Below are 16860 nucleotides of genomic sequence, written 5' to 3' on the forward strand. Positions count from 1 at the left end.
CATACCAGTGAAGACACCCAGTAGGCATTTAATAAAGGCTGAGCAGTTATTTTCTAAGTCAGGTGGGAATCTGGATATTTCTCCCCTTACAGTAACAAATGATGTTTTCAAGCCCACCCACAAGACACAGTAGCAGCCACAAGTTCATGTTCATAAAAATCCTGCAGCGCTGCCAGATTCTTGACATGAGATCTAAAACAGTCACCGTTCGTCGGTCCTTTCAGTTCATTCGGGAAGCATGAGGGTCTCCATTTTTTGAGACATCAGTGCTGTGGCCCAGATCTAGCTGCCTGGCAATGCTGGCTCCAGAATTAGAACCCTGCCTACCACTGTGCCTCCTCCCTCACCCACCAACTCCCTTTAACTAAGACACCCCTGAAGAGGGACCCACATCCTCAGCTATAGTCTGGGCCCCAGAACTCAGCAGGACTTCTCTAAGGCATCTGTTTTTTAAATGTTATTTGTTTTTAATTTTTTGCCCACTAAGTCATTTAAGATAAAGTTAGACAAGAGCACAAGGGACTATAGTGATGGTGCACATGTGAATTGGTGGTGGAAATTCTATGGGGACTACACCTGAGAAAAAAAAGCAAACACTGTAAAAAAAAAAAAAAAACAGTGATGTAAAATACATATAAATAAATTATTTTTAAAAAGTTAGACATGCCAAAGGAGGGTTTTTTTAACTTAAAAAACTGGTACGCTTGAAATATTTAATACTAGATTCTAGGCACAACCTCATTTGGCAGTGACATCACCAGTGCCCGAGGCCCAGTCAACAGCCTCTTGTGCCACAAAGGAACCCCCATGCTCCCCAATATCCCCTAAGCTAGATGCCACAGCCGAGAGTGCCTCCAGAGTCCTGATAAAGACGAGCCTAGAGTTAGACCCCACAAACAACTAGACCCCAAACCTAGCAGGTCAGCCAAAAGGAGGCAAGGCTGCCACTGGAGCCCCACGGCCCAGCTGCCCTGAGTATCACCATCCTGACACCGGCAGTGGGCACGTCCCAGTGGTTCTGCCCTTAGCTGTTCCAGACATTCCATGAGACAGTCTCGACACTCACTCTCCTAGATTTCATGGTCTTCCATCAAAGACAATCCACAGCATGAATCGCATCTGACTCACAGTGGACTTGGCATTTTCTTACCAGGACAGTTCCGTGGAGCTCCCTTTCAACATCCTTAATGGGCTGGTAATTGTTTTTATGACTTTCTGATGAAGTGTGAAATGACCCATGTTATTCTGTGTGGCTGCCTGGTGGCCTATGAGGCCTTGGTGCCAATGCCTGATGAAGGGGAAAACTGCCTGGTCAGCCCCTCCTGGACCAGCACCCAAGGCCCATGCCTAAGACACCCTGAGCCACCAGCTCACCACAGGGAGATGAGGTAGAAGAGAGGCCATAGCATGACATTGTGGGATAGTTTTTGAAGGCACTCCAGGCCAAACAAGTCACAAACAATCCTCCAGATACTGAGTCAGCCAACAAATTTTCTGCTATGTGTGTGATACATGTTCACTCTCACTAGTGTCACTGTTGTAGGCAAAACATACAGATTGTACTCTTAGGTACCACTTGAAGTTTCTGTTTGTGTGTTTTCTAAGTATCAACTCATACCGAATATTTCAATTACTTTTATAGTGCTTAGAGCATAATTTTTCCACTTGAAAATTATTATCAATGTAACTTACACTTGGTATCATAGTGTTTTCCTTGCTTTTCACCCATGTGATTATCTTCCTCACTGTCTAAGCTGTGTCCTCCTCTTCAGTGGTCCCTTCGGACCACACGGTCTAGGGGCACAAGGAAGGGGATGCAAAGCTACTGTCACTGTCATCACAAAACCCACTTAGCTTCAGTAAAGATGAGTGTTTCTCTAGACATGCTGACTATTCAGGGCTTGCCAAGATTGGATCACTCAAAAGTATATCAAACTCAGGATAATTGAAAAGAAGCGGATCGCAAAAATAACCCAAATGCCACTAATTAAACAGGAATCACAGGCTCAGAACAGCCCTCAGACCTTGGGGTGGACAACTTCATTCTGTAATATCAAATGTTAATGAAAACATACTGAGCTAGTTTCAACCATGGCTGCCCATCAGAAAGGGTACCAGCCAAAACATAATTTAAACAATTAGTTGGGCATTGCTTGAATTTCATATTTAAGAGTTCCACAATTCATTGCCCAGTTTAATATTTACAACAAATCTGTGATTCAGTTCTGGATGAGGAGCGTAGGGTCCTTTGAGAACTGGAGGCAAGACATACATTTCATCTGAGTCGGTTCTATCTGTAAACAGAGCAGACACTCTAAAGGTGCTTTCCTTTGAAAACCACTGTCTAGTCACATTCCAGTTTTCCTTGAACAAATTGTAAAGGCAATAAAAGACAAACCTTCTTTGTGTTGATGATGGTAGTAATGATGCTGTCACATCTCCAGGATTGCAAGTGGAGGCACCATGCTTGGACCCGCACCCCTATGTCCAGGAATGCTTGCAACACCACCAAGGAGGAGGCACTAGGTCCCCTCGTCCTCACTGTTACAAATAAGCAGACAGACCTAAAAGGGTTCAGTAACTTGCTCATAAGCACAGAGAGGCGGGATTAGCATTCAATCCCCAGTTTGATTCGAAAGCACATATTCCTTGAAGTTCACAAATCAATCCACTTTTATAAGTTCTTTGTTTCAAAAAAAAATCATATCCAGTGCCAATGAAATATTTAATCCTCACAATGGTGTTGCAGGCATTACCCTCGTTGGGTAAATGAGGACACTAAGGCTCAGAGAGGTGAGGCCAACTGTCTATGGTCACACAGCACCTCAGGAGCAGGGCTGACTCCAGAGCCTAAGTTTTCTCATCAACCCAGAGCTGTGCTAGTGAAGATAAACCTGGTAAGTTACCAATCAAGGTGGGCTAGCACTGTTACAGGTTACTGGGTACAAAGGTTGAACACAGCACCTCAGGCAGACCCGGAGGTGACCTCAGCTCTAGTGAACATTTCACTGAACATTTCAGTCTCATCAGTAATTAAATGGGAACAGTAAGTCCCACTCAGGAGACTTTGTGAAGATTGGAGGAGATAAATCTGGGGAGGGCTTTGCTAAGTGTCTGGCATATGCACTCATTATTTGGAAATTTCCCTTTCTGCTCTCATAAAAACTTTTTTAAAAGTAAATTGCCTATTTTAACAAAAACATCACATTTCCATTTAACAGGCAGATGTGGATTTGAATCCCAGCTCTGATGTTTAGCTCTGGATCCTGGGTGAGCTACAAAACCTCTTTTAATCTTGCTTTCCTCTTCTGCAAAGTAAGATTATATGTCAGGAGGATAAATGGAATAACTATGCTAAGCACCCTGCACATAGCGGGTGTTCAGTAATAGTAGCTGACAGGGCCTGAAGATGAGTCAGATGCAGCGCAATACCCAAAAAGAATCTCCCCTGCAAAGCCAGCATTGTCCTCCCCCATGGCCTGAGGCAGCCATGGCGGGAAGAACTTCATGATTCATAATGACACTGAAGCTGTCTTCAGACAAAATCTTCAGACCTAAGTCCCTGTACCCTTTCTGTTCATCCTTTCAATCCATCCCTAAGTGACATCTGGGGTCTACAACATGCCCACCCAGGAAAAGGCCTGCCAAACAAAACAGGGATGGTAGGGCTAGAAGGGCTCTCAGAGGTAGTCATGTGCCAGCAAAAAAAATAGTCACCTGCATAGGTCACCCACCAGGCCTTGGCTGCACCACACTCTGATCAGATCCAACACTTCCCCGTAGGGTACATTCTATCTCAGTCACAAGAAGATCTATGAATACCCTTAATGAAGCTTCTCTGGCTTCTTCATTCGCTCCTTACCAGGATGTCATTAATTCATTACATATGGGGACAGTAGCACCCCACCCCATTCTCCAAAATAAGCGAAACAGGCACTGCTCCACAAGCAGCCTTATATTAGGCTTTTAGCCTGGATTAGACCATGTAATACCTTCACCCTCAGGATGCATATATATATACACCCAGTTCCAATGGAAGCCCCATCCTGGGTGAGGGCAGCAAGCAGTGCCCCAAGCCCTGCCTAATGCATGCACAGGCCACAGATATTCACCGGCAGTACAACTCCAGTTTCCATGGACCACAGAACCAAGACTCCTCCTGGAAATACTCTTGGTGATGACATCCCACCCACTTTCACTGCATTACTATTTTCTACTTACTCTTACATTCTACTTATTGCCTTTTATCCTTCTTCCTGAGAAAATATGAAAGAAATTCATTTCCTAAGTAAACAAATTAAACTTAATACTTGTCAGTACCCAAGATCCTTTAAGCTACTATCTTTAATCAAGAGGTAACCTAGGGTTCCCTGTAGCCCAGACACTGCTGTGCAGGTGACAAAACAGTTCACCTTCAAATGCCCAAAAGCTAGTATGGGACCCCTACCTTCTAAATCATCCAGATAAGGCTCCAAACCAGGAGTCCCAATATTTGTACCCCCTGACCCAGAATCCTTCTTTGGGGAACCTCAAAAGTACAAGGTGCCAGCATCTAGTTCTAATCAGTTAAGAGCCTCAATTTCCAGAGACATCCCAACACGAAGCCCAAAATGAGAGACCACGTGTCCAGCAGGACAGAGACAGCTTAGAAAAGACATTGAAGCTCCTGCTGATCTACAGGAGTCGGCAGCCCAGCTCAGAAGAAGGGATTTTAACTGCATTACTCAGCACAGTCAGCTCTTGAAGGGTGAAATCCATTTTTCTCAGCTGATTTATTTCCCCCCAAGGCAATATGTGAACCACACCGGAACTCAGCTGGAAAACCATCCTTTGAAGTCTGGTAAAACTTCACTTAGAGAAAATGTTTCAAAAGACATTTATTTAGATGTTTTGGCAACTCTTCTCAGACTTCTCAAACCAGAAGGGTTGCATGGGCCTCTGCAATCACAAATCCAGAAAAAGGAAGGTTATATAAAATGGCCCAAAAAGAGAAACAGCAGGCATGGAAAACAACACTAGTCAGCAAAACAAGAGATTGTCTTTCCACCTCCCCAGAATTTGGCCTGAAAAAATGTGCACCATCTGGAGACCCTCACCTCTCTGTTCCAAGACCAAACTGCACACAGTCACTCAGTGATCAGGGCTCATGACACTTTAAATGGCTGTAGTGAAATAATCAGGACTGTTTTTTCCATTTTTCAGTAGAGTTCCTCTCGAACTTATCACCTTCAAAGCATTTTACAACTTCTGAAATGTTTATAGATACATCATCTGATTTTAAGAGTGTTATTAAGTAAACCATTGACTCTAAATTGGAATCTTTTTAAAAGACTAAGAAATGACTAAAGTATTAACTGCATGCCAGCACTATACTTTGTCCCACAAATATTTCTCTAAATCCCTGTAAAATGGATCTTCTTCCTGCTCACAGATCACAATCCAGTTACTGGGATATTGGTAAGTCAGGTCACCTCTAGGTATAATTAACCCAACACTGGACAGTAGCATTTTTTAATTATACTACAAAATAATCAAAACTTTTTTCAATGTTCTCCTTTGCTATTTTGGGGCTATTACCCTAGTATATGAGTTTGAAAGGACAGCACTTGTAAAAAATTCTCCAACACCTTTTTCTTTCCTTTGAATTAAATCTTGAACTGGTTGCATAGTTGAATGAATGCTTCCCATGTCTATTTTTCACCAAGTTAAAATACTTCCTATTAAATATTTCTAAGTGGCCTTCCTCATGGCACAAGGGGTTAAGTCGCAGCACTATGAAGCTATCTGCAGCCACTGCAGCACAAGTTTGATCCCTGGCCAGGAAGGTGGCCCACATGGCACAGCAGACCTCTCCTGTCTCGCCCACTGCTCCCCTCAGCAGTGTGTTTCAGTCGATCTGCCTGTTCTTTTCCTCACTCTGTCTCTGGTGAATCTTTTCAACCTCTACACCTCCAGCCTATACCCCAGTTCTTGTATGCATAAATAAATTTTTGAAAAAAATATTTCTAAGACAATTTAAATCAGTAAAATGCCCCAAGAATCCCCTTTTCCAGGAATCCATATCCTCTGAGCCTCTCTGTGACACCTGAAAGTTGTTTACACACCCCATCCTTACAGAATCCCCATTTAGCACACCAATTTGGCCATCCTTGCTCCCCTCAGCTCTCAGGCTGTCTGGATATCAAAATATCTAGGAACAAGACTAAGCATTTTATTTCCCAACAAACATTGATTATTCAGTGACAAAATTAAGTTTTTTCTTCACATGCATAGTCACAGGCAGGCACAGAGAACTGGCATTATACCCTATGAGCCAGTCAAACCTGCAAGAGGAAAAGCATTTGTAGAGACTCTAGTAGAAATCACTTGAAAGCATGGAGGTTTCCTCCCCAGGGCTTATTTTGTGAACATAATGAAAGTTTCTTCTGTATAACAACTTTGGAGTCTAAGTGCCAGCATATAAGTTTAAGCTTGTGACATCAGCTGCAGGTGTCCACCAATATGATGGACATTCCTCATTGTAATTTTTTTGTTTCCCAGAAGTTCATAGTCCTTGTAAAAGATGTATTCAGATAGTACAAAGCAAATGTACTGTAACCTTCTAAGGCATGCTCAAATTCTATTATACAACATTTGATATCCTTTGAGATGAAAGGCAACAAAGTTCTAAAGAGGCAATGGATAAGCATTTTTTTTCCAGATTTATTTATTTATTTATTTATTTATTTATTTATACAAGCACTGGGTACAGTCAGAAGCGCGGGAGGGTGAGCGAATTCACCAGAGCCAGAGCGGGGAGCAGAGCAGGCAGAAGGTCCGAAGTACACTGCTGAGGGGAGCAGCAGGCGGCAGAAGAGGTCTGCGCGCCATGTGGGACCCTCCTCCGGTGGCCAGGGAGCAGCCAGGGATCGAACCAGCTCTGCAGAAGCTGCGGGCAGCTTCCCAACCCAGCGCTCAACCACTGCGCCACCAGGGAGGCCCTGGATAAGCAATTTAAATAAAGTAGAAGGGAGGATGCAGATTTCAGAGAATTGTGAAATAAAACTGCCATAAGAGACCCTGATATACTTGCTTTCTTTCCTGCTCACACCTATATTTCCTTTCTTGATGTTTTAACTCCCCTAGCAGTTCTGGTAAATTCTCATGCTAGCTATTTCATAGGTGTGTGGCTCTATTTCCTAATTCACATCCCCACACCCACATATTTATATTTAACTTGCATATCTATTTATAGTAAAGTATTTTCTCAAGTTTACTCTCCAGTTGGCCTTTTCATTTTGGTGGCCTTTTCACAAAGGCTGTAATCTTAAGTATATTAGGGATGATATACTTAAGATTACAGCCTTTGGGCCTCCCCGGTGGCGCAGTGGTTGAGCGCTGGGTTGCGAAGCAGCCCGCAGCCTCTGCGGCGCCGGTTCGATCCCCGGCTGTTCCCTGGCCACTGGAGGAGGGTCCCACATGGCGCGCAGACCTCTCCTGCCGCCCGCTGCTCCCCTCAGCAGTGTACTTCGGTCCTTCTGCTCTGCTCCCTGCTCTGGCTCTGGTGAATTCTCTCACCCTCCCACGCTTCTGACTGTACCAGTGCTTGTATAAATAAATAAAAAAAAATCTTTAAAAAAAAAAAAGATAACTTAAAAAAAAAAGATTACAGCCTTTGTGAACAAATATATGGCAGAACTGAATAATCACAGCCTTGAAACACTATGCTCTTAGGCAGTTTAATAAAACTGGTGGTATGTTTTACATCCTTCCCCTTTTTTCTCCCCCCTTTTTTTTGCAGGGGAGGGGAGAGAGGAGGAAGACATCTGTCAGTCACCTTAGAGGTAGCCATCCTTGGGGGGAAGAGAAGCTGACAAACTGTCCACCCCAGGCCATACCCAACAGCCTTCCAGACACGTGGACATTCTGTGGGGTCCACCACTTGGGAACTCAGGTAGACTAGTAGGAAACTGAAGATGCAAGGTGTTTATCTAATTAACCCACAAAACTTATTTCCTAGAGAATAGAATGCCAACCAAATGGGTCACAGACTTGATGGAGTATAAGAGGAAGGAGATGAAACACACACACACACACACACGAACCAAAGTCTCTCCCTTATAAAGGGAGACGAGAACTCAAATCCTGCCTCATCTTGTAGTAAGGCTGTAATTAGCACTCAGGGGAGCTGTTCGAAAAGAAGCTGGAGTGGGAGATGAACTCCGGGGTTCTGATCAATCAGTGGATTTCAATATCAAAGGACAGAAAATAGGAAATATGACCCATGGCACCTACCCAGCCCCTAGGGAAAAATATGGCCAGGATACTGTGAGCTGGGCCTTTGTGATTCCAAAATCAGGGCAGGAAGGAACCCTCCTTCCCCAAGGCTGCAGTGGCAGAAACAGAACAAGAGCAGAAGCAATCTCCTGTGGGAGGGCAGGGCAGAGTGGGCAACAAGCCCAGGTCCGAGGCCTGGCATCAGAGAAAGAAGTCAGGGAGAAAAGGGTCATAGAGGATCTCCTGGTTAGAGAATAGTCTGTTTTACTCCAATTCTGCAGCTGCACAGTGGACACACAGGGAGCCTGCCACCTGAGACAACAGGGCCAGCGGCACCTATGTGGGTCCCAGAGCAGCCAGATGCTTAAACTAATGCAGCTCATTGCACTGGCCTCAGGTATCTCTGTACCCACAGTGCTAATGGCTCCCCATCTTTAATAGCTAATAAAGAAATATTAACCAAGTGCAATTAGACACAAGAGTGTCAAAAGGGAATTTCGTTGTTTCAGAATAAAATCCCTGGTTTTAATGGAAATTCCAAACAGACATAGTCAAGAGGCAGTAAGGACTACATTGGAGTCCAATTAATGATCTGAAGTCCATGGTCACTCAGCAGCCTACCCAAGAGGCCAGTGTGACCCTGGAAAAGAATGCTGGAGGGAGCTTCCCTGCAGGACCTGCACCAGCTCAAACCAATCTACAGGGATAGACATTCACTCACAGGTGTGTGTTGGAGGCGGGGGGCCCGCGGGGCAGAGGAGCTTATACTTGGGCCATTCAGAAAGCTCAGCAAGGTAGGAGGGGACAGGCTAGCCTTGGCCCTGTGCACAGCCTTAATAAAGGCAGAATCTGAGAAAGGAACTGGGAAACAAAGTGGAGGGTGGAGGTGTTAGGGTCGTGGATTACATGGGTTACTCTGTCCTCTGACCACAGAAGCCCAGGACTCTCTACACTGTACCTAGAGGGGTACAAACACTGAAGAGAATCTGTAACTCACCCCAAATCCCTGAGCTGTCATCTCACACCCTGCAGAGACACACACAGCCTCCATCACCACCCACCCAGATTCAGGACTCTTTCCCATCAAGACTACACATGGTCTCAAGATCCTTCTCAAAACTGCCCCACAGTGTCACCTCCTCTAAATCAGGGGGCCTCCCTGGTGGCACAAGGGGTTAAGACACAGCACTAAGAAGCTGTCCACAGCCACTGCAGCATGAGTTCGATTCCCAGCCAGGGAGGTGGCCCACATGGTGCGGCAGACCTCTCCTGTCTCACCCCCTGCTCCCCTCAGCAATGTATTTCACTACATCTGCCTGCTCTGCTCCCCACTCTGTCTCTGGTGAATCCTCTCACCACCACCACCCCCCCTATATCTCTGGCCTGCCCTCCAGTTCTTGTATGCATAGATAAATCTTTAAAAAATAAATAAATGGCTAGCACAAGAGATAAATCCACAATTACTCCCACACTAGAAGGTTCTTCGTGAAGAAATGCTCCACCTCCGTTCACCTCTTTGCTCTAAAGATATAGCACAAAGCACACAGATGCATGACTTAGCTCTAAGAGTTCCCTTCCTCCCAGAGGAAATGCTTTACAAATAATACATTGATGCCTCCACCTATTGACATTTTTATTACTGGAAATTGACAACTTTGCTGCATCCACGGACGACGTAGCCTTCTCCTAGGTTGGTTTATCTTTAAAAGCTGTTTTTACCCCTGCGGTTTGACCTTTAATATCAATGGACTAATCACATGGAGTCTTTAGTCACTTCGGCCACCTTGCCAGCTTCTGCCCACCTCATCCCTATCTTCATGGGTGGACCTTGTCTCTTAGGTTTGGGGAAAATTCTGCTAAAAACCCTTTGTGCCAAGCTGTACTTCACAACTACAAGCATAATGACACTTTGGAATCATCAATTTGTTATCGTTTTGTTTAATTCAACCCTTGATATTTGAAAGTGTCAGCCTTCTGGGTTCCAGAAAATCACTTAACAAGGTTTCTTTTCTCAATGGGAAGATGGAGTTCGCTTCAGAAAACCAAGTTTTAAGCCACACAAAGTACTTTCAAAATCAAAAGAAAACACTCAGATATTAACTTTAGGATTCTAATGACTTCAAACCTCATTTTCTTAAATCCTCTATTCCAGTTCTTATCCCACAATTTTTTTCCTTCTTTTTTCTTTTTTTTAAGATTATTTAAGCATACAAGAGCTGGGGTACAGGCCAGAAATGTGGGGGGTGAGAGGATTTACCAGAGACAGAGTGGGGAACAGAACAGGCAGACTGACTGAAAGACGCTGCTGAGGGGAGCAGCGGGCAAGACAGGAGAGGTCTGCTACGCCATGTGGGTTGCTCCCTGGCCAGCCGGGGATCGAACCCATGCTACAGAGGCTGCAGATTGCTTCATAGTGCAGTGCTTAACCCCTTGCACCACCAGGGAGGCTCCCTTTTTTGTCTTCATGATGAGATTAATCATCAGAACAAGTTGGCCCTCTGAACATTTCTCTGGTGTCACTTGTGGGCAGCCAAAAAAAAAAAAAAAAACTGTATTTTCTTTAGTTAACCTCATAAAATGCAGACTTCTCATGCCTATGCCAGATTTTTAGGGTTCTTATCTATAAATTCATGCCCACAGTCTGATTTTTTTGTTTTCCCAGGGACTGAAGCTAGATTAAGGCAGTAAATCAGGCATTGTGTGCTACAATGTTATATCAAATGGTCTTACTAAAATGTGCAAAGAAATCTAACACATTGGTAAGGAACACAGATATACAAAAGCTTGGAGAGCCTGTCTCTGTATCAAAACCCCGTCCCAACCTCCTGCCAAATGCTTCAGGTCTGCAGACCTACAGAGCAGACCTGTCTCCCTGTGAGCTGTGACATCAGACAGAGCCCCTGCCGCCTTCACTTTTCACAAGGTTTGCTCACTTGCTAACCATGAAGGCTCCACTCTCATCCTTACCGCTACAGGTTCCAAAGTTAACACTGGAGAATTCCAAAGGCATGTCACCTTCAATTCATCAACACCAAGTCCCAGATTCTAAATATTCCTATGCTCAGAAATCTAGGAATGAAGGGAAAGAATTTAGGGTGAGAAAATCTTTTCTTTTGAGAGATTTATTTGATAGCATTTTAGAGCCATGAAACAGAAGCTGATCCTAGGTCCTTCCAGTCAAACCACGTGTGGGCAGGAATGCCTTTCAGGGAGCTGTGTAGGGTTCCAGACCCAAGACATGAGCCACAGTCCACCACTTGGAACAATTCAGTAATTTATGTGTAAAGAGGGAATAATCTTGAAAAGAATAACTCAAACAACTGATGTGAAAAGGCTTTTCCCTCCTTGTCCTGTTTTCCTTTGTCATTTTAAATAGAAATTGTTCCGAGTTTGGGCAAGGGTCCCACATGGCACGCAGACCTCTCCTGCTGCGCCTGCCGCTCCCCTCAGCAGTGTACTTCATCAGCCTGCCTGTTCTGCTCCCCGCTCTGGTGGAGTCTCTCACCCTCCCATGCTTCTGACTGTCCCCAGTGCTTGTATAAATAAATAAATCTTTAAAAATAAAAAAAAGAATACAACATGTGTGTTATAAGGAGCATGAGACTATAGGATGCAGGAGTGCAACGAGTTAATGTCATAGAAGTTGGTCAGAAAATTCCTGTACTTGAAATGTTTACATATATAGTACAATACAGTAAATTTTCTTAACAGAAGTTACCTCATTAGGGTTTTGATCTAGCCCACTGCCTTACAACTCCAATGTCATTTCATACTCAGCCCTCAGATCTGGACTGAAAAGCTATATTTCAACCAATATTTAATTTCAACATTTTTTCCTCAATTTTTTGTATTTTATTTCTTTTTTTGTTTGTTTTTTTAATTTTTTTAATTTTTATATTTCCCATACAATTGCAACCCCCTGATTTTGACCCCATAATGGGAATCTAGAAAACCTAAATAAGGGACCAGGAAAAAGAATAACTTTAAGAAAGAAAAAAATCAAAATCAACAAACAACTATGAACCAGAGACACACTTTGGGAGTGGGGGGAAGGAAGGTTTGGGGTTAATTTCAACACTTTTTAACACATGTTCTGTAGCTGGGTTTGTTCCAGATCCAGAATGGTGGGAGAGTATGCACAGTCCTCGGTCAAGGCCTTTTCTTCAGATAGGCGTGATGCATACACATGAAATAAGCGAGAATGTGAAACAACTGAGCAAATACAGTTAGGTGCCCGCACATGTTTTATGGTCACTTGAGCCACAGACAGCTGAGAAGCAAACCTTCAATTGACTGAAGCTCCCCAGATATTACTTTGCTTCCGACAGATTATGAGACCTCCAGCCCCACAGGGTTATGAGTCTGCTACATGATCACTCGCTGGCCACAGCCAGACAAAGTTGTTACTTGAGACATTTGCAGCCTCACCACAACTGAACACCAAATGAAGTCAGATTGCACAAATGCCCTTGCACGGCCAGCAACAACTCACCCCACCCCTGCAGCTCCAACAGGGGCACAGGGGAAAGAGGAAAAATACACCCTCTCCACGCAGTCCTTCTGGTATAGACTGGACCTCAACAGCATGACCCATGTTTCCTAAGCATAGGCCCAAATCAAGACCACACATACATTGCATAAAGCAAAACTGCTTAGAAATGAAGACCTTCTATACATAAAGTGAATTCTAGTGCCTTTTTTTCTTTTTATGATAGTACTTACTTGGTCCAATGACAGGGGGAAACCAGGTCATGGTTTTAGAGACTCTTCACATAGATCCTCTACTCAGCATAAATAATTGCTTTCATTACTGATCAACTTGTGTGTGTATGGGTTTGGAGGGGAGCCAATGGATTCAGAAAAAAATCATGGCTTCAGGAATGACCCCCACAAGGTTCCTGGGTAACTACAGGTAAGCCAGTCTAAGCCACAAACATGTCTTCTCCCCATCACACTGCTTTGCATATACAGATACTCAGTCCCACAGTGCCTTGAGATTTCCCTTCCAATCATCTGACCTTATGAGGGTGTCTAGATCCTCCCTCCTTCCCTGTAGGGAGCAAGTATAAGGAGGCATGTGACGGTCATTTCAACCAAATAGAGGGTCTCCCTGGCACAGCCCAGGGAAGAACATCATCTCTCACAGCAGTGTCATGAAGAGCCTCATCCACCATCTGTCTAACCCCCAGCTCTCCACTGCCCAACCATGCATCAAAGCAAGTCCAAATGAAACAGGGCTTCAAACACTGTTGCCAGAGATTGCTTCACTAAAACCCACAACAACCCATGCATGATAAGGGCTGACTCAAGGAGACAGCATGATAGTGAATGAGTTGTTTTATTCCCACAAAGGGCATTTCTTATCAGGTGTTTAATCACCAGGCAGACAGCAGCCATCCCCTTGCATAGAAATCACTCACCGATGCAGGCGTGGACCCTCACAGACAGCTGTGTCCTCAAAATGATACTGTGCTTCTTGCCCCGCCTAATGGAGGGGAAACAAAACATACATGGGCATCAGAGGGTTCAGCAAGAAGGCACCTAAGTGCTGTCAATGAGCTTGAGGCTCTGACCATGGCAGTTGCTTAGAATTGACCCACTTGAAAGAGGCTCCAGATAAACAGGGATCCAAACAGAACAAGTATCCACCCTGAAATAATGTGACATCACAGACGGCTTTAAACAAAATAATAAAGCAGTGTCAACAGCTTGACACTGTTGGATTGGCACACACATTTTATTGCCAAACCCGGTCAACTCATTCCCTCCAGAGTTTGCACATAATCATGCTTGACCATGTTGGGAAATTTTAAAATCTGTGCCCATGAAGTGAAATCCCTGGAATGTAATAACACATATCTGCTTGATCATTCCCATGGCTTTTTTTTTTTTTTTGCTTTTTTTGATATAAGAAGGGCACACATAGTGGAGGAATTAGAAAGAGCTGCTTTGCTGTGTGTCAATTCAAGACCATTACGGCTTTTCTCTTTTATAGGACAAGAAGGGAGCCCACCAAAGAGTTTATAAGCTATTTATTATCAGGAATACCATTTGACACCACACCTCGTCTCCCCTCTGCTTCTTACTTCATTTCTTGTAAAGGAGGAGGATGGCCCTCTTTAGCTGTTTTACTAAGGCTCATCACCCTGCTTTATGCAGGAGCAGCTTATAGAAAATAAATGGGAGAGAACATGAGTCCTGGCTACCTGGGCTAACAAAGACTTTGAGGCCTGGAGAAAGGGAGAAGTCATGGACAAAGGTAAAAGGTAGCCAGCCAACCAGCAAGGCCAGAGGTAACCCACTGGGCCTCAGGGGCTGAATTTCCACCTCTCGTCTGGCCATACTCATCTCTGCCCATCCGGGTTCCTTCTAGAACAGAATCTGCCAGTGCTTCCTTTCCTGCATCCTTTTACTGTTTTACTGTTTTACTGTTGTGTGGGGAATAGAACATGATGTCTCATCAGGACATACTGCTGATGTCATGATCATAAGTGATCATTATAAATGATCACATTAGCTAAGATATATTACCTAAATATTTTTTCATTCTTGAGATAAGATAGAGGTATGGTGTGGAAAAACTGCTTTTTGATTCATTTACAGGAGTCCTGGGTCTCCAGTCTAGCAGCTGACTTGTAGAGAATCTGTATTCACAGTCCCTTAAATCCAGCAAGTTCTTCCATTCTACTGTGTTCATCTGGTTGTTTTCTAGGTACTCTGTGCAAGGTGCTTTCTACAAATCCACAATGCATGGCCAACTTTGAGATTCGTACAAAGCAAGACTTCTCTAAAACGTTCTTCCTCACAAACAGAACAATCACCCTGATGCCAATGCTCCTTCAATTCTTGGAATCGCAGTAAGAGGAAGTTTCAACTGAGTGCACTGAACTACACTGTTGAACAGCTTCTGTGTGAACTGTCAAAAATGGTGTTCCAGGTGGGAAAAGAAGCCATCAGAGTGTAGCCTCACCCACAGCTGGGCAGGGGTGGAGCTAGGAGCAGAAACCAGCGAACCCCTGATGATGGCCAGACCATAATGAGGAGAAACAGAAACCCTCGTCCTCAAGTCTAGAGAACGTTCTGTAACTCATAATATCTGCAGATATGAGTGACTAATAAAGAACAAATGAACATGTTTTAGCTGCCACATGCAGTTCCCTGGGAAGCATGGGAAGGCCAGGGAAAATATTTCAGAATACTTCATGTTCTGAAAAAGTTCAAAAGGACCCACTAGTAGACCCTACTTTCATCTTCAAACAACTACAAAGTTGTATTTTGAGGAAGCACTTAAGTTTTTCTGCAAAGTTCAGAGTCTCTCACTGACTGTGTGGGGTGGTTGCTCTGGGATTTCAAGCTTCTGCACAAAAATTGGACATTTTTACAGGAGGAAGCAGCAGGCCACCACTCTGGGGTATCACCTTTTCGGTGCTTGTGCACTAAGAAACCAGGCAGATGGACTGGTTAAAGCCAAATCCTAATGGAATTTAAGAAGCATAGGGCTAAAAATACCTTTTATTTAGTATTTTTATCACTTCTATCTCTTCTTCAATATTCTACCTTCTCTGTCTTCCCCTGTACACAAAATCCTACAATGGGAGAAACCTGTATAGAAGTAAGAGCCAAGGGTTGTGGAGGCTGGAGGGCCCAGATCTCAAGGGTTGCTGACAAATGGTGGGTTTGGGGGTGCCAAGGCAGAGGCAAGGGGGCAGTGAGGGTGGCCAGGTCCACAGAAGGCGTCCATCTCCTACTCCTCCCCCCAGACCACCTTTCTCCCACCTTGGATGTGGATACTATCGCTTTGCCCATTTTGCAGGTGAGAGATGCCTGCCAAGCCTGTAGAAGTGACATGACCCACATGAAGCCACATGGCTGGTGGAATCACCTGGGCTAAAAGCAGAGCATCCAGACACCCGTGTTCTCCTGCCTTTTGAGGTACAGATGCCTCACTATATAACCTCCTCCAGAGATCATGAAGGAGAAAGAGTCCCAGCTTTGCTAGGGAACTGGTCCAATCTCAACTCTAAAACCTAACAAGAAGACACAGAAAATAAGCTGCAAATGTCTAAGAAAATATCAGCAAACCACGTGATGCAACTTATGAAAACACAACAGGTCCAAATAAGGTTTATCCCAACAATTCAAGAATTACAGGAAATCCAATGTTTTATTCATATATGCATCAAATATCAAGGTATAGCTGACGCCCATCATAAGGGTCCTCTAAATTTGACAGCTTTCCCTACCCCACCACGGTATTTTCTCATTGGTTAATGGTGACATTTTGAATAAAGGTTACCTTTTATGTATTTCTCTTAAATATGCCCCTCTTGTTATTGATTCTAAAGACATTTTGGCTGATTCTTTTTGACTTATTTTAGGGACATAATCATGTTTTAAAATAGTCATTTTATTCCCCATTTGTCTAGTAAGTATGGCCTTATCTTCAGAGAAAAATTAAGTAATCCTAGGTATACTTTCTTCTGCCCCCAATCGGATAATAAGTCAGTTTGGTTTCAGAAAATAATAAAGTGGTAACATTTATGGAATACTTATCACATGCCAATTGAGTTTTAAAGCACAGTATACAGATTAAATCTTCACAAA

At 43.8% G+C, this 16860-nt stretch overlaps 1 protein-coding gene across 8 annotated transcripts in view; it reads right to left on the minus strand.

Annotated features, from left to right (window-relative positions):
- Nucleotides 1–16860, minus strand: part of FHOD3 (formin homology 2 domain containing 3) — a 408106-nt gene that overhangs the window by 328914 nt on the left and 62332 nt on the right. For all 8 annotated transcript variants that reach the window (XM_054694089.1, XM_054694088.1, XM_054694093.1 and 5 more), the window contains one exon: nucleotides 13677–13741. In XM_054694089.1, the coding sequence (XP_054550064.1) occupies nucleotides 13677–13741 (65 nt within the window). The remainder of the gene's footprint in view (nucleotides 1–13676; nucleotides 13742–16860) is intronic.

The sequence above is a fragment of the Talpa occidentalis genome, unplaced genomic scaffold (assembly GCF_014898055.3).
Source record: "Talpa occidentalis isolate TD23 unplaced genomic scaffold, MPIMG_talOcc4v2.1 talOcc4.13, whole genome shotgun sequence".
Taxonomy (NCBI): domain Eukaryota; kingdom Metazoa; phylum Chordata; class Mammalia; order Eulipotyphla; family Talpidae; genus Talpa; species Talpa occidentalis.